Source organism: Alligator sinensis, unplaced genomic scaffold (genome assembly GCF_000455745.1).
Source record: "Alligator sinensis unplaced genomic scaffold, ASM45574v1 scaffold86_1, whole genome shotgun sequence".
Classification (NCBI taxonomy): Eukaryota; Metazoa; Chordata; order Crocodylia; family Alligatoridae; genus Alligator; species Alligator sinensis.
Genome location: NW_005841971.1, coordinates 1,008,550 through 1,031,886, shown reverse-complemented (window position 1 = coordinate 1,031,886; position 23,337 = coordinate 1,008,550). Strand labels below are relative to the sequence as shown.

The 23,337-nt window shown below is 41.3% G+C and overlaps 1 protein-coding gene across 4 annotated transcripts in view; it reads left to right on the top strand.

Annotated features, from left to right (window-relative positions):
- KBTBD2 (kelch repeat and BTB domain containing 2) overlaps nucleotides 1-17,016 on the top strand; it is a 17,728-nt gene extending 712 nt beyond the window's left edge. The window contains exons 2-5 of one of the 4 annotated variants that reach the window (XM_025200580.1): nucleotides 10,908-11,431; nucleotides 13,680-13,845; nucleotides 14,264-14,553; nucleotides 14,605-17,016. In XM_025200580.1, coding sequence (XP_025056365.1) covers nucleotides 11,262-11,431; nucleotides 13,680-13,845; nucleotides 14,264-14,553; nucleotides 14,605-15,838 — 1,860 coding nt within the window. In that variant the 5' untranslated portion in view covers nucleotides 10,908-11,261 and the 3' untranslated portion in view covers nucleotides 15,839-17,016. Of the gene's footprint in view, nucleotides 1-2,290; nucleotides 2,311-3,230; nucleotides 3,289-10,907; nucleotides 11,432-13,679; nucleotides 13,846-14,263 lie in introns of those variants that run through there. The other 3 variants (XM_025200579.1, XM_025200578.1, XM_006020861.3) reach the window with 3 other exon arrangements.
- The last annotated feature ends 6,321 nt before the right edge of the window (nucleotides 17,017-23,337 follow it).

The following is a 23,337-nucleotide window of genomic DNA, read 5'->3' as shown; positions in this document are numbered from 1 at the left end:
TCGGCGGCAGCCAGCGCGGCCCCCTCCCCCGCCCGGCTCTGCAGCGTGGGGCTGCCTGGTCTGGTTTTTGAAGGGAGCCAGGACCTAAGCCGCAGGTTTTGAACCCGTGGAGGGTGGGGGGGTGGTCCTGGGTTGTCCCCCCCCCGTGCAGTTGTTTAAATTTCCAGGCGCTGGACACCGCCTGGCTGCGCCTGGCCTGGAGCTGGTGTTTGGGTTAGATTTTAGCACAACGGAGATGCAGTGTCTGTCTGCAACTCTCCTGGGCCTTCGTAGGGTGACCTGCCAAGGAAATAGGGGCAGCTCTTTCTGCTGCTTTATCAAATCACGCCAGCCTGGAAAGCTTGTTTTGAATGTTTAGCTTCATCTCTTCAGAGATCCATACTAAGAAGGTTGGGCAGTAATGGCAATCTCCCGAGAAGCCTTATCGCTTTCCTGACTCTATTCAGGTTGCAGGATTTAGCATTTGGGGGAATGTGGCAATTACAGAGCGTCTCCTTGAAAAGCTGAGGCATGTCATATAAAAGCTAATTTTTTTAAAGGAAAATTGTGCAAAACATCCTTTTTTACATTTGTTACATAAAACAGTTAACTTCTGGACCCAGATGGTAAGGGTCTGCGTAGGGTCTGTTCTTTCTTTGCTTGATGGTAATTAATTGTTTTGACTTCTGGAGGCAGGAGGGCAGTTCTTCAAAGTACCACAACATCTTACAAGATGGGACCAAAATAAGGAGTGGCATTTTGCTATTTGCTAGTCAGTATTTTCTGAAGGAGGTTCTTGAAATTGGGGTACGTCATCCAGAGGCCTAAGTTGATGCAGCTGTTGCTAAGCAAAGAATGAGGCATTTTAGCTTTTGTAGTTTTAGATCAAATCATTTATGACTGAATATTACCTCCAACTGTCTAGCTCTTCAGAGTATATCACTTTTAATGTAGAATTGACGGCAGCGTAAGTAGCTAAATCCAATTTGAATACTTCAGAGTGTTTGGGCATTTCTGTTTTGTTCTTATGTCACTACTTGAGATAAGGGGTTGTGATGGAGGCTGTTAACTCCTAGAGATGTGATTCTCAAGCAGGGTGCTGTGGTACCCGGGGTTGCCTTGAGATCCCTTGAGGGGTGTCATGGGGTAGCACTGTGAGGTGTGCACATATGATTCATGAGATAAACCCAGAGATTTCAAATAGGAATCCACAGTGTTAAAAATGTTCTGACCTGTTGTGGTCTTTCTGAGTTCCCCGAAGCAGAAGAATTGCTGTTTTATTTTACTGCGGCCAGAAAACAAGTGAAAACTATGAGAGGGCATTTACCCAGAGGTGCCTTCAGTCTGAAGAGGTTGAGAACAGCTGTCTTGGAACTATCAAGTTGAAAACTTCAACTGGTAAAAGACTGACTATTTACCTTAATGTTCAAGGAGAGGAAAATTCTCAACAGTGATGATGTGCTGCCAGATCTGATTAAGTATGCCCTTGGTCAGGTTTTCAGCACTTGGTAAAAAAATTAGATTTATAAGACATGCTGAGGCTTCTTATTGGACAAACATGCTAACAAGTGGCGCTGGCAGATCTGGAAAAAAAAACAAACCCCGAAACTGCACTTTACCAGAAGAGGCATCACATTAGTTCTATCTGGCTCCACAGTGTCTGTAAAGATCACACACTTCATTTGGGCTTTTTGGCCCTTTTATCTAATAACTGATTCAATAGGCTATTGGATAAAAGCACCAGAAAAGCTCTACTGAAGCACCTGATCTATACAGACATTGCATGAGCAAGGTCCTGCTAATGTGATGCTTCTTCTGGACATGTGCCAGGCATGGCGTAGGGACGTGCTTAGTTTAAAGTAAAGCACCTTTTTTGTTTTGGTTGGTTTTGTTTACTTACATCTGTAAGTAGCCAAGATGTTATTGGGGAAGGAAAGTCTACTTGTATATACTCAACATCTGCGGCCAGTCATTGGGTCATCAGTCATATTCTGCTAGTTTGATTTTTGAACAGAATATAGTCTTATTCTCTACTTCCCTGACACTGAACAGACAGCAAAGGAACTGGCAGTTGATGTGTATGGAGTGAGTAAGCTTGTTTTAAGCTTTGTATAGCACTTCAAGTCTTTGGCCGTAGCTGTCAGAAATCACTCCAGACTAAAAACATAGTGCTTTGAGTTAGAAGCGTTGACTTGTTTGAAGAATTTAGTTGAAAGGGAGACTTTTTATACTTTTTCAGTCTCTTTTTTTTTTTTTTTAGCTCTTTGGGACTTTTTTCTTCCAGTAGCTGAATCTGTTTGGTATCTTCAAGGTTTTGGACTCAGTTCAGAGGTGACTATGGTAGCATCAGAGATGACAGATCTTTTTGAAGCAGTGGTTCTCAACCTTATTAGACTTGAGGCACCCTTTGGGAAATGCCAACTCTTAGCTTTCACTTGTTTTTTGGCGACAGAAAGATAATAGAGCAGTTAGTTTGCTGCAAAAAAATCATGAAGACTGTAATGTCAGAATGATTTTGACATTATGGATTTCCATCTAAAATCTCTGGCTTATCTTGTGAATTATGTTTGCGTACCTATTGTGTGGCACCCCACCCCACCCTTGAAAGGATTGCCAGGTACCCCAGGGTGCTGCGGCTCCATGGTTGAGATAAACTGTTTTAAAGAATGGACCTCTTTCACTTATTACCTATTTCCTGTTCTGTGGCACATATCAAAATTTGCAGCTTTTCCTTAAGAATCTAGACCTAGAGAAACTTATTCTTTCAGGCTGGACTAATTTTAATCTTGTTTATTATTTGTATTAATTTTTTTACTAAAGTTAATTCTCAGTGGTTGGCATAACTATGAAAGCAAGTTGTTTCTTTTACCTAAACAAACTACCAAATTAAAGTATTGCACGCTCACTAGGAATATGATTATTTCAGCATACTTAAATAATCACATGTGGAATAAGGAAACTTGAATAATTGTTCATCATTCTTACATTTTATTTTAGAATATTGTGAATGATGATTTTCTATACTGTACAGATTTTTGCTTTGTGATGTGTATCAAACTTCATTTGGATAGAGTTTGGAATTCAAATTAAAATGCACATAAAGAGCATTTAAAATGATTTAATATAATAAAATACTGAGTACTTAAGGAAAATGTCTTCAGGCTTTTTTTCATTTAAAAACGGAGAATAAAGTTGTAGTTAGTGGATTGATTTGCTTGTTTACTTTTGTTTTTTGTTTCTGCTCACCACAGACCAGCTTTTCAAGAGTGACTGAAGATGCAGATAGATGCCTAGTGGGAAATGCTGTAGGTCAGTGATTGTCAATTGGGGCTCCATGAGGTCCTTTATTGGGGTGTCGTGCAATATTAGAAAGTTCGGTATGCAGACACTTACACATTGACTTTTCTAGATGAAGTATTCCAAAGCATATCTTTTTACTGTAGGTAGTGATATTTCCTAGAAGAGAAACTTTTGTCCTCCTGAAGAAGATTTCTAAGGTGTGAGTCAAGCAGGGAATAAGGCTCCTAAAAGTAACAGATCGCCTTAATCAGAGTATGAACTACCCATCACTGGCAGCCAAAGTCAGTTCAGATGCGGAAGACCTGAATTGACCTCTTTTTTTACTGACTCTTGAAGTGGGTTTGTTTCAGACCACCTCTTCTGAACTGGGGAGTCCAGCTTTGACCAGCAATTTAGTAGGTGGCTAACTCCTTCATATAAGCATTCTGAAACAGACTCCTATAGTGACTTCATCTCTTCAAGGGTTATATTCAAATGTTCCCACTGTGTGCTTCTTCTGGTTCAGCATGTTTGCTCTTGATCAGGTCCAGCTTTGACCTGTACATCATCAACAGGATGTTTCAGCAGTCTTCTACTACACTGTCACTAGGCAGATCTGGTGCTGTTTACATGAATCAGCTTGACTTTTCAGTCCTTTAAATTTGCTCTCTTCTCTTCCCTGTTGCTAAAGATGGTGTGTTTATTTGAAATGATATCAAAGTAATGAGTTGTATGCTAAATCAGTGTTCTCACACAGCCCAGTCACATTCATGGAGACAGGCAGATTTTCCATATTTATTTTCCAGAAAATGATACTGGGGTTGCACCTAAATTAAGCTTTTAGTCTTCAAATGTTCCTTTCCAAAAAGTATTCTTAATGGGGGACCACAGTTCTCTGGACCACGGGTGTCAAACTCATGAAGCACATGAGGCTGGACTGGGTGCATGTGTACATGCAGTGCACAACCCAAATCAGTTCTCTGTGCTACATGTGGTGCCTTGCCTGACTGGCCCTGCATGTTGGTTTTGGGGCTGGTCTGGATCAGGCCCACAGGCCAGCCCCACTCTCCAGAGCCAGTGCACATGGCCAATCTGATGCAGTATATGCCCAGACTAGCAGTGTGTGTCAGCCCTGGTATGGAGCCCTCATGGGGCACATGCTGCATAAAGTGCCTGTGTAGGGCCTATCCAGCTGGTCTTTCATGTACATTTGTCCCTGATCAGCTCTCTATGCAGCATGAGCCATCTCTTGTCTGGGGCTCACACAGGTTATGTGCTGCATGCAGTGGTGGACCAGCCCTGCACACAGCGTCTGGTATGCAGGGGCAGTCTGTGGTCCCCAATTTGGATTGGCCCCAGAGCCAGTGTGGAGGTCCAGTCTAGCAGGGTGCTGTATGCAGTCTGTGCCTGGGACCAGCCTCCTGTGTTATAAGCAGCACCTCTGTTCTGGACACTATACATTAGTAGTGGTGTTAGCTGTTTGTGTAGAACCAAGAGATTTGGGAAGTCAGCAAGGCTCCACCGGTCTATGCCTGTCAGTGGATTATGGTGTGTGTTAGGATGTTATAGATTGGGGTTCTCAACCTTTTTTTCCCATGAGGGACCCCTAGCATGCTGTAAAAACTTCAGGGCCCACCTGTGCTACAAAACTGTTTTTCTGCATATCCAGTATGCAAGGCAGGGGAGGGCAGGGGGGGTGAATAGACAAGGTGTGGGGAAAGCAGGAGGGGGCATAGGTGATGCAACGTGCTGCAGCACGTGCCCCCCCAGATATGTGCACCCATAGCAGGCGCAGAGCTGCAGCCTGGCTGGATTGGCATGGGCAGGAGCTGCCTTCCTGGTCCAATGGGAGGGCAGAGCGAGGCAGTGAGACGCCGCCGCCACCATCAGGTCCCCTGTGTTAGCTGCGCCACCAGCCGCTTGAGGAATATCAGACCGGTATGGGGGTGGGGCTCTGTGCTGCTCTCACATCCTCCTGCTGTCAGCCACTTGCACACTGGACCTCAGCTCTACCATGCTTCTGTGGCCTGACTGCTGCTCCCCTCAGGCTGCGGCTCTACCCCAGAGGGGAGGGGAGGTGGGGGCAGTGTGGACCTGGGGGCTGCGGACCCCTGGTTGAAAACTGCTGTTATAGATGTTAGGGTAGAAATGCCATTACAGAGATTACATCCATTCAATATCAAGCCTAAGTAGCAGAGTTCTAGGTCGCTTAAGGCAATGTTTTGATAGCAGTCATTTAAATCAAACTGCACTGCGAACTTAAAGGTCTGTATCAAATTATGATTTGAGGAATTCCTTGGGTAAAGGATTGCCTGCAGATGCAGTGAACTGGATTCAGTGACCCTTGGAACCCTTCTCATCTTATATTCTTAAATCAGCAGTTCATGCTAAATAGGAAATAGTATAGCTGGGGGGTGGGCAGAATACACCTCACGGGACAGATCCAGCCTACCAGCTGATTGTGTCTGACCCATGGGCTGGCAGCTGCAAACTCACAATCTGGTCCATGGGCAGCTGGTGGCTCCAGCTGCTGCATGATGCTGGGCAGGTGGGACTGTTTCTGCCCAGCGCTGACACAGCGGTGTCAGCTGTGAACCCAGGCAGATGCCCTGATCCCCACTTGGAACCTGCCTGCTGCATCCACAACTGATGCCAGTGCCCACCTGGGGCTGTTTCCTGCATACCAGGTGGGTGCTGGCCTAAGCTGCAGATATGGGCAGATGCCCTGATCCCCACCCAGAACCTGCCTCCCATGTCCACAGCTGATGCCAGTGCCCATCCAGGGATGCTTCCTGTGTGCCAGGTGGGTGCTGGCGTAAACTGTCTACATGGCCAGCATCTGGGTCAGTGTGCAGATTGGAACTTGCTGCAGTTCCAGGGTGGGGGGTGGGATTGAGGCTTGCTTCCGTTTCGGGAGTGGGGTAGGATTGGGGTTTCCTGCAGCTCCAGACAGGGGTGGGGGGGGGTGGGGATTGGGGTTTCCTGCAGCTCTGAGCAGGTGGGCTTGGGGCTTCCTGCAGCTCCAGGCAGAGTGGGGATTGGGGCATGCTGCAGTCCCAGGTGGGGGTGGGAGTGTGGCCCTCCATTTAGGGAGTTTTGGTAAGCTATAGCTGGGGGGGGGGCTGACCCAGCTCATGACAGCTCACCAAAACTCCTTTTGTGGCTCTCCAGCCAAAATAATTGCCCACCCCTGGTATAGCAACTCCTACTTTATCACCTTCCACTCCTAAACAAAAACACTGACAGAGTTTTTCTCTTTCTGAGTAATTAAGTTCTTATGAATAACGGTCTAGTCTACTCTATTTGCAATTCCACAGGTTTTTCAGAAAACATAAAATATGGGATTGCCTGTGAAATCAACTTAAAAATAAAAACTGAATAAAAATAAAATGCTGACTCCTCAATGGGAGCCAGCGATCCTCGCTGTCACTGCAGCCTGGCCTCGCAGCCTGCCTGCCCTGGAGGGGAAGGCACTCATTGGCAGGGCGGCACGAAGGGCAGCAGTTGACTCGCCGCAGGCTGTTCCTCTTTGCTCCAGGGATGCACACGGTGGCAGCCCCCTTGTCCTCCCTCCCCCTGTTGGAGCGTAGGTACTTACCTTAATGGAATGTTTTTATTAAGGTAAGCATAAATTAGTATGTACAACTCTACATATAATTTACTTTATTGTATGTTGTGTATGAGCACATCCATGAAATATCCTCTGAAGTTTCTATTTATACTGCGATCATCCCATGAAAATCGTTTAGTTTCTCTATGATTTAAGTAGACCCCTACTTATGAATTGGGAAAAGAAAAATAGATTTGTGTGAATAGTTTTGGTCATTCTCAAATTGGTATTCACTGGTACTTTCAGTAATTGGTTGAAAGTCATCTTAATCTGTTAGAGACTTGTATCCGGATAACGGATAGAGTGTGATATGAAGAGGAATGATATCACAGTTTTCATAATCAGTGGCTGACTTCCATACATAATAATGGTGAGAAGTTGCTTATTGTTGCTCTGGACTATTGTCATAGGCCACTTTCTGTACGGGTGTCAAACAGCTGGATCCAGGCTGTGGGGTTCCTCCTGGATATGATTCATGGGGCCAGGGGTGCCAGTGGCCCACTGCTCTGACAATGGGCCAGCAGGCATTGGCAGCACAGCCCGTTTGCCCTTCTGCCACTGGTGGCCTTGTCCAGCAGGGCCTAGGAGCCCTGAAAACTGGCAGGTATCACCCATTCCTGGGCATGCCCCCAACTACTGGCACACTTGTGGACTGGATGGAGTAGCTTCATGGGCTGGATCTGCTTACTGGCCATATGTTTGATGCTCCTGAGTTAAGGTCAGCAATGTAAGCTGTCTGCTGGGCAAATAAACTGCTAATCTTACAAGTATCAAGTGATGTTCGAAGATTAAACCACTTTATATACCTGATGATTGGCAAAGTGATTTTTCTTTGCGTAGAAAAAATATATGCAAAGGTATGATGGCAAAAAAATATTCTGTTAATAATTGTGAGGCTTGTCAGACACTAATGTATGGTGTCACCTGTGAAAGGGGTGATGAGGGAGGAGAACTTGAGGCATAAGTCCTCCCAGGTTTTTCTTGTATGGTGATATACTTTCTCCTCCCATCCGTTAATTTGTATAACTTTTAATTTTTACTTTGTTAGATTTTGTGTCATAGTTTCACATACGCTTACATATTTTCAGGAGAGAGAATACATACTAGCCCCTCCGATTTTATAGGTGTAGTGCTGCCCTTCAGGAATCAATCGGAACATGCGTAAGTGTGTTTTGTGAACACCTAGAACAGAATACACATTCAGAACTAAAATGATCTCTTACAGTTTGCTGCTATCTTGTAAAACATTCTCATCATATGCCATCATGTGGTACACAGCTCCTGTTAATGTCACATGCATGGGCTGACCAAAGTCTGTTATATTAAGTGGACTTGACAGTATCTGGGGTTGACTGTAATTGGAGAAAGATGATTGGACTAATGGCAGTTAAAAAGCATGCAGACTTCAAAATGCTGTATCTACTTGAAATGAATGAAAATTGTAGGGGCAACAGAACCTGCAGGAAGGGCCTTTATAGATGTTGTTCTACAAAAGTAGCAAATCAGTGTGACCTCTAGAAGTTACTTATACAATAATTGGTAATCTTAGAGTAATTGAATGAGATACTGCAACATTCTGACAGTCCTCTTAGCAAATACACATTGCTACATCTGCTTTTTAGCCTGCTTGCTTTTCCTTTCAGACTTCATTTAGATTTTTTTAGGAAGAAGCTCATAGCAATCTACAGAAAGATGTATATCTTTCCTCTTCCGTTTTCCACCGTTTAATTACTCCTTTCCCAATACTTTATAAAATATTTGAATAGTGATGGCACTCCACCCCAGCTGCCTTCCCCCCCCACCCCCCCATCATTCTTGATAAGCAATTGGCTAATACTTTAAAATACTTGAATAGTGATGATTCCATGACTTCTCTATTTTAACCTTTAAGTCTTTTACAAATTTCATCAGTTTTTTGTTTTCAAATCTTTCAAATTTTTAACTGGCCCAGCTAGTCTTTTATCTGTTTAAGTGCAAGATTTGATCATGGTAGAGAGATATATATTTCAGTTGGAGTTTATGTTCACATTGCCAGTTAGTAGCTGCCTTTTTTTTTTTAATATATAAATTTTCCAACTATTTGAGTTGGTCTAATAAGGGATATTGGATTTACCCAAAGAACCTTGTCTGCTTGTGTCCTTAGACAACACACGGCTACAACCTACACCCCAGGGACATTATATTTTACACTTAAATGGGCGTGCATGCTGAAGATGCATCCAGAAACTCACTCACATAATGTTATAACCCAAATTCAGAAACAAATTGATAAGCAATTGGTTCATGCTGTGTTTACAGTAAGCCCCATCTTCAGTCAATTTTCTAGAAGTTAGGGAAGCTGAAATGCCTTGGCCAGGCTGTTTTCCGTTAGGGTTTGCAGTTTTAAATTAATATGTAACTTGTACTCCTAACCTACTTGTTGTTGGTGATGATGTGCCCACTTGGACTCAAAAAACATGCTTTAGGAACTTAAAATTAGGTTCAGATTGGGGGGAAAATGATTTTTTTTTTTATACAAAACATTTAATTTATTGAAAATTAATCAGTTTTTTTCAGTTAACACTGAAGAACTTTTTGAAGTGAAAGTTTTTAATTCAAATGCAATTTTAGCTCCTAATGCTTTGAACACATGTACATGCTTAACTCAGTATATTTAAATGGTGCTGTTCATGTTGTGTACTCCTGTAACATCAGGGCTTCGGCATTCAATACTTTCTTCTTTGCTTATCTATTTAAAAAAAGAAAAGATCAGGTGGGAGGCTGGAAACTTATTGTACTGAGAGTGATTAGATAAACTTCTTCAATTTATTTTTTAATGGAGTCTTAACTTGGGGTTTTCCAACTCTTTAATGCTAGAATTTCAAGTGTAGCATTTAGTTTCTTCTAGGGATTCTTCCAGTCTTTACTTTAAGCTTTTCATGGAAACTTTCCTGTATATTCAATTGTGTTAAGATTCCACAGGTTTTGCAAGCTGTGGAGAGAATGTCTGGACCTGTAAATCGTGTAGTGATTGACTTCGTTGCTTGGTCGATTGTCTATTTATGTCTCCCTCCTTTCCATTTCCATTTTAGACCATTTGTCTGTTATGTGGCTTTACTTTATGGCGGTTTCTCCTACATCTCCTTATGGTTCCTTGTCACAGCTGCATGTGGACTGAGAGTCCACTTCAGGGCAAAATTTTAATTGGGCTGCTTCAACTTCATAGGCATATGTTGTATGAAAAGGGTTCCCCCCTCCCTTCTGTTTGTGGTACTGTAAGTAGTGTTGGCCACATTAAAACTACTAGTAGGGGTGCTTCTTAAATCAACTATAAAATTATGGAAGCCATTTTTGACAGATCTGATCCAAACAAGCACTGGAGTAAAAAAATTGATTCTTTCCATCCCTGCCAAAATCCTGTCTGAAAACTTCACATGTGACTAGTAGAATTTTTCTGAAAGGATTATATGTTACACACAGAACAGGTGGATTGATATGGCTTCCTGAAGGTTGAATGTGGGAAATGAGAATCAACTTTGCTTGCTTAACTGTAGAAACAGGTACTGTTGTTAAATTTCATTTGAACAAAAGCATATAGCGCAGGCAAAAGACCTTTGTTTGTTTTAATATTGGTGTGAAAAAAATAGGATAGCTATTTTTAGTATTGGTTGAAGGAAATAAAGGAACATCTACCTTTATTTAGAAACATTTAAAATACTCTGGAAAGAGAAACAGTGTGCTAAATGCACAATATTGCTAGGTGAACCGTAACTTTGTCTCTCTATATTGTGAGTTTAAATTAAGTTTCAATCTTAGTGTTGTAGTGACCTATCTTTTTGTTATTTTATGCATTTAGGTTGTACAAACTCTGTTGCTTTCCTTTTAGTTACTTTCGCACATGTTTTGATGTCCTTTTAGAAACGTTTTTGTAACTTTGCTTAAGATTGTATTTCTAGACTTCCTGTAAGGGAGCCAGTTGGACAGGGTAACTGATAGAAGAAACTATGGGTTGTTTGTTTGAAGGTACTAATATGTGCAATAATTTTTTTCTTGCTTTCAGTCACTCAAGTGCAGCCACTGATTACGAGATGTTTCCAAAAAATCTACCTCAGACCTTGCTCTTACGCATTCATGTGCTGCATCATTACAACTCCCAACAGGAGGCCTGCAGATACTCTTGAAAGTCTCAGAACAGACTGACACGAAACTAGAACGTGATGACCTAGTAATTGGTTGAAGCCTGAAACATTCTTGATTTAGGAATCCAAGATAATACTGCCTAGTATTATAATTTTAAAGGCTGCAGACATCTCCTGCTGTTTCTTCTTACTCCAGAAACATTCATTTGACCTCTTTCTGCAGAAATATATCGTCTTCTCTAATCTGGTTCTGGAAGTATTAATGGAATACAGTCATGTCTACCCAGGACGAAAGGCAGATAAATACCGAATATGCTGTGGCCTTATTGGAGCAGTTCAAGTTATTCTATGATCAGCGGTTGCTCACTGACATAGTGTTGATTGTAGAGGGCACCGAATTCCCCTGTCATAAGATGGTTCTTGCAACCTGTAGCTCTTATTTCAGGTAAGTGTTAAAATCATGAGAAATTACTTCAGAACAAAACATGGTGGTTTTATATGCAGCACTACTTGTTTATTTAAAATTAATGAACAGCACAACAATTCATAGATCATATTAATGCTGGAAATCTGGAGTAAATATTGCAAATCTAAATATCAGAGGGGTGTATCAAGTGATTAAATCAGGATTTTTGGCATCCTATCTCTTGTTATAGGCAGATGATACTGAAGTTTGGAGAAAGGAAGTAACATTTTTGTGATTATAAGCCCTCTTTCTGGAGTTAGTTCTGTCCAAGTAACCTGGTTTATGCAATGCCTTTAGCACATAGAACATTTTTTTCCAGGTGAGCCAGACCAGTGGTTTCCCTAACTTTTGAATCAATTCATGACTGACTGTTGACCCTTTAGTTTCCTGTGGGCCTCCATCCACTTGTTTTAAAAGGTGGGAACTGCAGGCTACTTACTTCAGTTCTGAGGATTACAGCTCAGAATCCATTGGACTAGACTAGACTACTCTATTTTGTCCTGTCTGGCACAGTTCTAAAATGTATTAGCAAATTGCCCGTCAAAAATGATGGGGGGAGGCCAATGGGTACAGAGCCCAGCCTCTGGCCCTGTACCCCCATGTCCTCGTCTGGACTTCCCCCCGCGCCACCGCCTCCAAGGAGCAGGGGAGTTTGCCCCGCCATCCCCTCTGTCTCCCTCAGCCAGCACCCCATGCCGCTGCCTCCAGGGAGCAGAGCCTGGGCAGGGGTGAGACCAGCACTCCACCACGCTGCTGCTGCAACCTGCCCGGAATGCTCTTGCAGCACTCTGATTGGCTGCTGAGACAACCAGTCGGAGTGTGAATAAAGCATTACGGCCAGACGGAGACTAAGACTTTTTATATAAATAGAATTAGGGTATGGTAGCGAAGGCCAACTTTTTGTCATGCCACAAATTAAGCCCCGCACCTTCCTGAAAGCCACTCTGATCTCCTTTCTCTGCTTTCTGCTCCCTGCACTGTGGCCTATCCCCTCTAATTTGCCACGTGTCACGCACAGAGGCTGCCTGGGCTACTTGTGGCACTCATTAAAGGTTGACCACCCTGGGGTATATTATTGAAGACCTCCCCAGTGAGAAGTGACACCAGTTTTTTCCTTTCAGCAGCGCTTTGTGACCTTGGGGTCTTCTGCTCCTAGAGGTGGGAATTTCTATGCAAGCTTATAGCTTTCTGTACTAAATTGGTGGTGGTCTTCTCTCTATCCACCATAGAAGCTAGAATTTCTGTGTTGGGTTTTAAGAAATTTGGAACCACTAGATAAGGAATAATCCTCTATGAAGTTCCATGCCTTTCTTCAGATATCATTCATAACTGGTTGTAGAGTTCCAATGGTTCATGCTAATTTGGATCAGTGAATGATAGTTGAGGGTAGTTAGTACTCATAAGGCACTGGTGTGGAAAAGCTGTCAACGAGTTGTTTCAACTCATTTAATGTGCTTGTTTTCATATGGAATAAGATGTTTTACGCTGTCATGTTCTGTTTTCATCTCTACTTTTAAAGTACTCTTATTTTTTTTCCCACTCTTGCCTTTGCAGTGTGAAAACTTAATTTCCATGTAAATAAACATTGAAGTCTCTTGAGTTTTCAATCCTAACCTTTGTGAGACTTCATAAGCAATGTTGTTAATTTTTTTTTATGAAAGCTTATAATGACAGTACAGTTCTTGCTTCATTAGCTACCTGAACATAATAACAAAGTTTACTATTTGGTGTCTGACACAAATGAGAATTGTATAAGTAATGTGGGTAGTAGTTATTATGAAATGAATAATTATAGAACAAATACTTTTTTTTAGTAATTGTATTACTTTAAAAAAAACAAAACAATGAACTTGAAATTGGACTGCCTAGCAATAGGAATAGAGAGATGTAAAAATAAGTGTAATATGTCTCCCCTTTCTTTCTGGTAAAGCTTGAAACTTTGCTGGTTGAGTTTCCTCTTATGGATAAAATATGATGTTCATTTAAATGTTAAACACTTTTCATGTTTGGAGCACAATGGAGCTGTACCTTTTGAGAAACTATCTGTACAGACATTTCATCTTTAAATCCTAGATGGTAATCTGAGGTAATCCTTATATTCCTGTAAGTAGAAAAGCACAATAGGAATGTTTAAACTTATTTGTGAGCACGTTCTGTGGAGGTGATGATACCTAAAGCACTGATAGGGTCAATAATACATGCTGTAATATCATATATTTTTCTTCAGGGCCATGTTCATGAGTGGGTTAAGTGAAAGTAAGCAAACACACGTACATCTGAGGAATATGGATGCAGCCACTTTAAAAATCATTATAACTTACTCCTACACGGGTAACTTGGCAATAAGTGACAGCACGGTAGAACAGCTTTATGAGACTGCTTGCTTCTTACAGGTAGGAGTATCAAATATATTTTGAATGAAATTTGTATGATAACTGCTCTTTAATCTCTATACCGAAATACTGGTTTTAATTTGTCCTAAGATTTTTGTCAGATTCCAATTCTTAGCAATTCTGCCCCAGCCTATTTTATGGTGTATAAAGGGGTAGCAGAAAACACATTTTGGTCTATGGACACTGTTAGCATCTTACAAATTTTAGGATCAAGCAACTTGTATGCCAAGTAAACATGGTGTCCAGTTACAAATTATATAGTCTCTTGTATTGAAAGGCAAAAAATAAAATTCCGGGGTCAAAAATCTCTTGTAAGTAATACTATCAGTGCAGTTTTTCTCTGAACTTATATTTATTTTTTATAAATGAAGGACTATATTGTGTTCTGTGCTATTTACTGCACCTTTTTGTCTTGCAGGTAGAAGATGTATTGCAGCGATGTAGAGACTATTTAATTAAGAAAATTAATGCAGAAAATTGTGTGCGGTTATTTAGTTTTGCTGATCTCTTCAGCTGTGAAGAATTAAAACAGAGTGCTAAAAGAATGGTAGAGCACAAGTTTACGGCTGTATATCATCAAGAGGCTTTCATGCAACTGTCACATGATCTACTGATAGATATTTTAAGCAGTGATAATTTAAATGTGGAAAAAGAGGAGACAGTTCGTGAAGCTGCTATGGTATGGCTGGAGTACAACACAGAATCACGGACAGTTCGTGAAGCTGCTATGGTATGGCTGGGGGACAACACAGACTCACCATCGCAGTATTTATCTTCTGTTCTTAGCCAAATCAGAATTGATGCACTTTCAGAAGTAACACAGAGAGCCTGGTTTCAAGGTCTACCACCTAATGATAAATCAGTGGTGGTGCAAGGATTGTATAAATCTATGCCCAAGTTCTTCAAACCAAGACTTGGCATGACTAAAGAGGAGATGATGATATTCATTGAAGCTGCTGCTGAAAGCTCTGGTAGTCTTTATTCTTCTGTCTGTTACAGTCCCCAGGCAGAAAAAGTTTACAAGCTTTGCAACCCTCCTGCTGACTTGCATAAGGTTGGAACACTTGTGACTCCTGATAATGATATCTACATAGCAGGTGGACAGATTCCTCTGAAAAACACAAAGACCAATCACAGTAAAAGTAGCAAACTTCAGGCTGCCTTCAGAACTGTGAATTGCTTTTACTGGTTTGATGCACAGCAAAACACATGGTTTCCAAAGACCCCAATGTTGTTTGTTCGTATAAAACCTTCTTTGGTCTGCTGCGAAGGATACATCTATGCAATTGGAGGAGACAGTGTAGGTGGCGAACTTAACAGGAGAACTGTGGAAAGATATGATACTGAAAAAGATGAATGGACCATGGTGAGCCCATTGCCTTGTGCATGGCAATGGAGTACAGCAGTAGCTGTTCATAACTGCATTTATGTAATGGCACACAACTTGATGTACTGTTATTTTCCCAGATCCGATGCTTGGGTAGAAATGGCTATGAGACAAACTAGTAGATGTTTTGCTTCAGCTGCCGCTTTTGGTGATAAAATATTCTATATTGGAGGACTGCATATTGGCAGCAACTCTGGTATAAGACTCCCAACTAGCACTGTAGATGGGTCTTCCGTAACTGTGGAAATCTATGATGTGAATAAGAATGAGTGGAAAATGGCAGCCAATATCCCTGCCAAGCGTTATTCTGATCCTTGTGTTAGAGCTGTTGTGATCTCCAATTCTTTGTGCGTCTTTATACGAGAAACCCACATGAATGAGAGAGCCAAGTATGCCACCTACCAATATGATCTGGAACATGATCAGTGGTCTCTGAGACAGTCTATATCAGAGCGTGTACTCTGGGACTTGGGGAAAGACTTCCGGTGCACTGTAGGAAAACTTTATCCATCTTGCCTCGAGGAGTCCCCATGGAAACCTCCAACATATCTCTTTTCAGCGGAAGGACCTGATGAGTTTGAGCTGGATGGGATGGTTACCTTATAGCTCCCAAATTTATAGACTCTATTCCTGATTCTGTGCTCATTTTACCATGGAAGGAACTCTTATGAAAGAACAGGGCTGGAAATAGAAACATTATACCTGTCTTTCATAAATTGTATTTTTATGCCCTACTTAATATTTGCAGCCATTCAGTGAATTTTTATGAGCAGATATGCTTCCATAATATGAAATGCTCCGATAATTGAGAAACTTGTATGTATATCATGAGCTTAAGCATCTGACTATTGTCTGAAGAATTAACTTCTAGTCCTATAAAGTCTTGGTTCAGGAAAATTTTGCTTTACAAAAGCAGCTGTATCTAGGACGGTATGTCACAATTGTTCTGATAGTATCTTCCAGTTATATTTGAACTACTTCTGGATATTCTACTCAAGTGCTAGTTAATTGTCAGTGTAGTGTAATGGACTGTGCTGCACTTAACATTAATATCCATGTTGGTATAGCAATGCCATTAAAAGAATAAGAAACAAATCCCATGGATCTACCTGTGGTAGGAAGGGTAGATCTTCCATTGTATGTAACATGCAGGGCAAAATAAATGACTGCCGGTTCAGTCAAGCTGTATTGTTAGGTGCATGTAGTCTATTTTCACTAACTTATACCTGTCCATTTAGAATACAGGTCTTCCAAGCAGCTGGTAGTTTACCAGGTGTGGACTTAAGTTGCTGGGCTTGCAATAGGAATTGCCAGCCTCTCATAGTGCGGGTCTGTGTGGAGCTTTAATCACTAAATGTCTCCACATTCTGTATTACGATAACATTGGCTCATGTATATTACTTCCTGCTGCTGATGTATTTTTTCCAATGTAAAACAGAGTTTTAGTGTGGATTAACCAGGTCTTTATTTTCTGTTTAATTTAATAACAAGCATTACTGTAGTGTGATTGTGTATAGATATCCCTTAGCTATCAGGTTTTTTACTTTTTTTGGGGGGGGGGGGAGAGCAAATTGTTCAGGAATATCCTGTGCTGTATGTGCAGGAGAGCAGATGACTAGTGCTGCTCTGGCATTAATCCCAGGAACCACTAGCAGTAGCGGGGCGCCGCCAATCTAATATGAACACAGGTGCTTCATGACAAACCTTACTAGCATGTTCAGCTGCATCATGTTCTAGCACTGTATTTTGAATGACATTAATTTATTAAAAAAGACTGAATCTCTCAAGGCTTTTTGTGTGTTTTTGTGATTGAAAAAGGTATAGCCTAAATTTCTCTCTGCTTTCAGCAGTTGGTTTTGAGACAGCTTATTAAGGGACAGTGAAATTGAGACTTTATTTAAAACTGCCAACTTTGCATATCATCTGTAATGGTCACTGAAACATGCTGTAGTTAATATATGAATCATAATCCTTCCTAAAATTATCCTTTTAGGAAAGGAAAGGGAAAGTGGATGTGGAATGGTTTCCATAAAATGCTAAATCATAAAAACATTGTGTTGCTTCAAGTAAAATTAAAAGTAAAAAAATATGCACCTTAGTGGATCCTAAAATTTGTCCCTGACCAAAATTTGGGAGGTCAAACTGAAAGGATTTTAATATCTGGGTTGCCTCTGTATTTAAATACATTAATATGACAAACCATAAATTACTAGTCTTTCACCGTTTTTAAAAGATGTATTCTGTTAACCAGGGGACAAGATACGCTACTTGAAATATTTTAGAAGTGTAGGATTTTAGAATTAAACTTTTATGGTCTAACCTCCTTGTTTTGCACTTTTTTGTTTGGGGAAATATTTATTTGCAGATTTGGAAGAAAACAGTTCCATGTATGTAATGTGCAGCTTTTCTTTTACATTATGCCAGCTGTGTTTTCCTTTGTTTGCCCTAATGTCTGGTGCTCTGGTTGAGGCTGAAGAAGATTGTGCTCATTTCATTCTCCAGTTATGTCCTAACCACAGCTAGTCAAGACAGATCTTGCTCGTTATAATTGGGATGGACTGAGCACCAGAAAAGGAGAGAAGACTGCAGAAATATGCTGCCAACCTGGTCAGTCATAGGGATTTGTATCCTTAGAGTAAATGCACCAACATTACAGCTTCAGATAATGGCCATTGTTGGGACTTAAGTAATGGCTTTCAAGGTATGTGGTGGCGCAACAGGACAATTTCTGGGTCATCTGTTTTCCCCACATTCGCAACTGGCTCCCTAAAGCAGGGGTTGGCAACCTGCAGACTGGATCTGGCCCGAGGAGCCATTTATCTGGCCCACAGAGCTGGTGGGCTTCTGGAGCATTTTGGCAGCAGGAGGTCTTGCACATATGGTGGCCCAGTAGTAGAGAAATGGCAGTGGCACTGTGTGGGTGCAGGGAGTGGCAGCTGCTGCTGGGGTTCCAGCTGCAGCAGTTAAGGTTGGGTTGGAAACAGTCCACACTTGGAGCCAAACACTGCTGAAGTGGCTCCCTGCTGCAAAATGTTGCTGATCCCTGCCCTAAAAGGGAAACGCTAGCTTCAGTCTGAACAATTTAAAGCAGAGGGTGTTTGCTGACTTCTATTGATTGTATGTAAAGATACTTTTTTAAAAAGTTCCTTGTCAAACATTTTCTAAATCTATTCCAAACCATAGATTAGCAATAACAGCTACAGCGTGTCACTGTTCTCCAAAAATGCATTACCTGTAATCCCTCCTGCATTACAAGTTTTTGTTTCCAGTCCTTGACTGCAGGACTTTAGACAAGTGTTTGTTTTTTGTTTGTTTGTTTGTTTTTTTACAAAAAAAATCAACTTTAACTGTTAATTAACACCCAAGTCATCTTCTGCTTTGTCTTATTTATCATTTACTAGTCCTAAAGTAATAGTTCTCTTCAGAAGAAGTTTTTAATGGGAAATTTGTCAGTAACTGTTTTCTAGTTGGTTATCTTGAAAGTTGAAGACTGCACTTGGGCAGACTGTCAAACAGAATAGTTTCCTAATACGGTTAGTAGTGGAAAGGAGGGTTTGTCTCACAACACTGAAGACCATGCTGGTAAGTCCAATTCAGGGACTGTTCTGATGATGGGCTTGATTCCTATTAGAGCATGACTGCACTAGCTAACACCCAGAGCAGAGGGGGAAAGGCTAGGATGCTTTTAATATGTGATCATAGTGATTTGGGGCCATTAATTTTTGTTTTCAATCTACATTGATTAACATGGGGCAAGGTGCTGATTACAATAATGAGTGTCTTCCTGCACTAATATCCAACCTTTGTTCTGCTAATGATGCCTTGATTATAGTTGTATAGATAAGATGGATGCCCAGCTCATGTAACTGAGGGTGCAGATATATGACATATTTGGCTTAATTCCACTCAAGGGTAAAGCTACCCCTCTGAAAATGAGAATTAACTATACCAGTATCCTGAGTGCAAGTCAGTCTCCACCCTAAGTCCTCTGTCTAATAACGCCTATTGCAATCTCTTTAGATAGCCGATTGTGTCTGCTGCAGATACAGATGTAATAAATACTTGGGAATGCAGTCTACATTAAAGTCTAAATTAAGCAAGCCACACTCTATATCTGACCCCTCTGAGACTGTGCAATCAGTTTTCACCATAACTGACTATGGACTTGTGTGACTTTTTCTAGACACATCAACTACTGTATTTACAAGGGAGTCGCGTAATGCGTCTTCCTCTCATGGGAACGGATATTGTCTTACAATTTTCTCCATCACCTGTTATTCTGAGACTTGCCAGGAAGTTCAAGCAGGATTTAGGGCTATCATAATGATGCAGCCCATCTTGAGCAGAACCTTTCTTGTTTTCAGAATTAATGAAACTGTCTGTCAGTACTCCAAACCTGACCATTCCATTTGATGGCAAGTTGATTCCCCCTAAGGTTGTCCATCTGACATGGAAGATATCCTCCTTCACAGTGGGGAAACCCTTGATTAGATGTACTAAGGTGAAGATGAAGAGCTTTTTCTATCAGTGATTCAATTATTCTGAACCATTTACACAGAAGCAATCTGGGTTTTCTTGGAGCTCATTCATACTAGTAGACACTTCTGCATATCATCTGTAGGTTCAAGGACATGCTGGTTTTGGATACCCTACATTGGTGAAATTCCTTCTCCCATACTCTGTCCTGTTAGGGAACTCTTCCTGCCTCTGGGGTCTTAACTTGCATCCTTATTAATTTGATGTGGAACCTGTATGAGTTCAGGGTAGTCTGGACAAGCCCTCCAAGAATATCTGTTTACCACCAGTAACTGTGGTTCTTTGAGATCGGGTTGTCACAGATTCCATGACTAGTCTCTGATGATTGGAGCTCTGAATTATGTGATTTTAAGAAATGAGCAGTTGCTGTGCGTCTGCTGTGTTGCCCTTGCCTTATATGAGACTGGAGGGTAGATAAGGAAGGTGACGGGCATGGTCAATGTACTGCTATTCAAAAGTGACAGGCTTGCATTCCTGGGGCACATGCACTTCCACAACAGAATCTCTGCAAAACCATGCTTACTGCAATTAAGCAGTAATTGTTCCCAGGCATAAGCCTTTCAGTTCCATTTATGAACTTTTGAAAACTCTTGGCTACCTGAGCTGAAGAGCAGGACACATGTCTGTAGCAAACAGCAGTAATGGATCACTCCCAAATTACATAGATGGGAGATTTATCCCTTTTGGGTGAAAGAGGAGAGAGACTCTTAACAAGGAAGACAACTTCATTAGTTTGGCTTCTTTTATAAATTAGAAGTATATGATTAAGTTGAGACTTCTCAGAGTTAAGTATGGGCTCTCATAAAAACACCAAATAGCTTGCCTTCCTGTCTAATCAGTCACCATGCTCCTGTGGCACACAGAGCTGTGTCCTCCTGCTTTGTTTTGCTTCTGTCCATACACTACTACTTGGGTACTTATTTTCCCTTAGCTTTGACATCTAGTCACCTGCTCTACTTCTCCTTAGCTAAGATGCCCAGTTGTGGTAATTTTTTCTTTTAAGACAGTCTTCAGGAGACATCTCTAGGTTTCTTCACTTCCTTCTCTTTCTTTCATCAACTCTAGGCCCAACAGTAGATGGACATCTGAATGGTAATAAAAAGACATCTATCTTGGGAAGAGGAGCTGGCTGTAAGGCCCCATTAGTTAAAGATCAAAACAAAGTATTATCAAACAAGTTCACAATGTTATTTTTGCAGTGTATTTGTAAAAAAAATAAAACTGGATCAATTGATAATTAATTAAATGCCTATGGCAGTAAAGTGGAGATGCTGTAAATCTAGTTCTAGGCAAGATTTAGTTTTTCAGGGACACCTATAGACTGCAAACACAGGTATCTTTTTCCTGTGGTAGCTCTATACTTATCTTCCTAAAATACAATGTCGGAAGGATGAAGGATGCAAGTGTTCTTTAAGATTAATCTGATTCCGATTCATTGTCTTCATTCTGGGGTGACTCCAGAAAACGGTTCTACTTTGAGCCATAGATTTAGATGAGAAGAGGATTTAGTAGAGGTCTTGTTACATTGTTAAGGATAATGGCTGTTACTTAGTAGGAGTAATAAATCTTTGCAAGCATACTGATCTGTATTAAAAGAAGGAACAGAATAATGTTTATTTTTGAGCTGTTCTTCTTAGAACATACTGTACAAACACCTCAGTGGAGTATACTTTGGGAATGGCTTTGCTCTTAAAATCATTTGCAGGAGCCCTCGTTTCAAAATTACCAAATATTAAAGTTCTGATGTAATGTTAAGCACTACAGACATTGCTTAAGCTAAATCTGATAATTTGACTTGCAATAAACAGGTAAGAATTCAATCACTGAACAAGAAATATTAACATTTTCCCACAATTTCTCTCTTGTCTACTAAAGAATAAGTCCAAAATTTCAGAACTGGAGTGTGTCATGTGCAGGCCAGGTGCAAACATTACAACTTCTAGTTTAAGTGGTTGGAAACCAGTTTTTTCCTACAACAGAACAGAAGTTCAGGGTGCACAGGCAGCTTTAACAGTAGCAGATCCCAGTCTATTGAACTTTAGTACCAGATCCCCTCCTGGCTCAAGTTAGGTTGTAATCAGTGCCCTGGCTGACCAGGTGCCTTTGTGGCTCCTCCACTAACTCCCCTCCTAGCAGAGCAGCCATGCTAGACTGCTCCAAGCTCTCAGCCACAGGCGAGAGCATCTGTAGAATTGTCTATACACAATGTCCCTAGGCAGGGAAGAAGCATGTTCTTTAGGAGGAAGAATTGGGCCCTTTAGAGCTCTGGGGAGTGGCAGGCACCTGATGCGATTCCTGCAATCAGGCTGAGCCCTTCACTGGAGTTCCAAGGGCTGGGAGATCATAGCTACTGCAATCTCCCAGTTCAGGGCTCTGTGAAACCCCTGGGCTGGGGGATAACAGCAGATGCATCTCTCAGCCCCAGCAGCTGCCAGCTCTCCTCCTGGCAGCACCCCACAGGTGCCAGGACCCAAAGTCCTACAGGTATGGATGCTGGGTCCCAGCAGTGTGTTTCCTGGTGCCAGGACCCAGCTGAGTCCTGGCAGCTGCAGGGCTTGGAAGGGGAAAGGCCAGTGACAGCAGGGGGTTAAGGGAGTGTACCCGACAGCCAGTCAGGAACGGTCCCTGAACAGGAGGCATGTGGGAACTCCTCCTGCTTTCTGGCCTCAGCCAGTGCAGGCATCTGCATTCCCCCCCAAACTGAAGAGGGAACATGAATTCCATTCACTCCTGATCCAATCTGTGCAGCTTAGAGAAACCTGCATAGATTGGGCAGATTCTGCCTTGGGCTTTTTGAATGTCTGTACTTAGTCCAAGTCATTTGGTCCTGATATCCACAAAGGGATTCTTTGAGAACTTAAGTCACTAATAAGCCTGGTATCACAAGGAAGCTTTTCTGGCCTGAAATGGACAAAAGAACATTTTCCATAAAATGAAAACAATATATGAAAAGTGTAACCACCTCTTATTTACATAACTGACATTTATTTCATAGAGAGGTAAAACATACATAAGCAAATGCTTTTGAAAAAAATCTTAATTGTGCATCTGATTCATATTAGGATGTTGTCTCCCCTCCCCTATGGAAACAATGAATTATCCATCAAATAATATGTTTTTGAGAATGGCTTCAGCATTTATCTGGATAAATACCTCTGCACTGTTTAAAGAAGTGTAAAAATAAGTAAATTTAGAAGACGCGTGGAAAGAACACTGTTGCTGCCAACCCAGTAAGTGCTGTGCAGTCTACAATAAATTTTACAAGATACCTCTAAGGTTGAATACTCTTGTGATCTCTGCATCATGTCACTATAAGACTACCTACTTTAAAATTTGTCATCTCTTCTAGTTAAGCTATTGCATATAGCAAAGCTGCATAGGGATTTATAGGAATTTGAAAAAAAATCTTACAAGTTTTTGTTGTGCTGTATTTACATTTTTATTTATTTATTTATTTTTTTATAAGTTGTATCAACTGATTTAATTGCTTTTATAAGTTTGGGGCAATCACCAAGTTGTGTTACATGGCACTAGAAGTTTCAATTTCAAAAGTAAGTCTCCTATGCTAA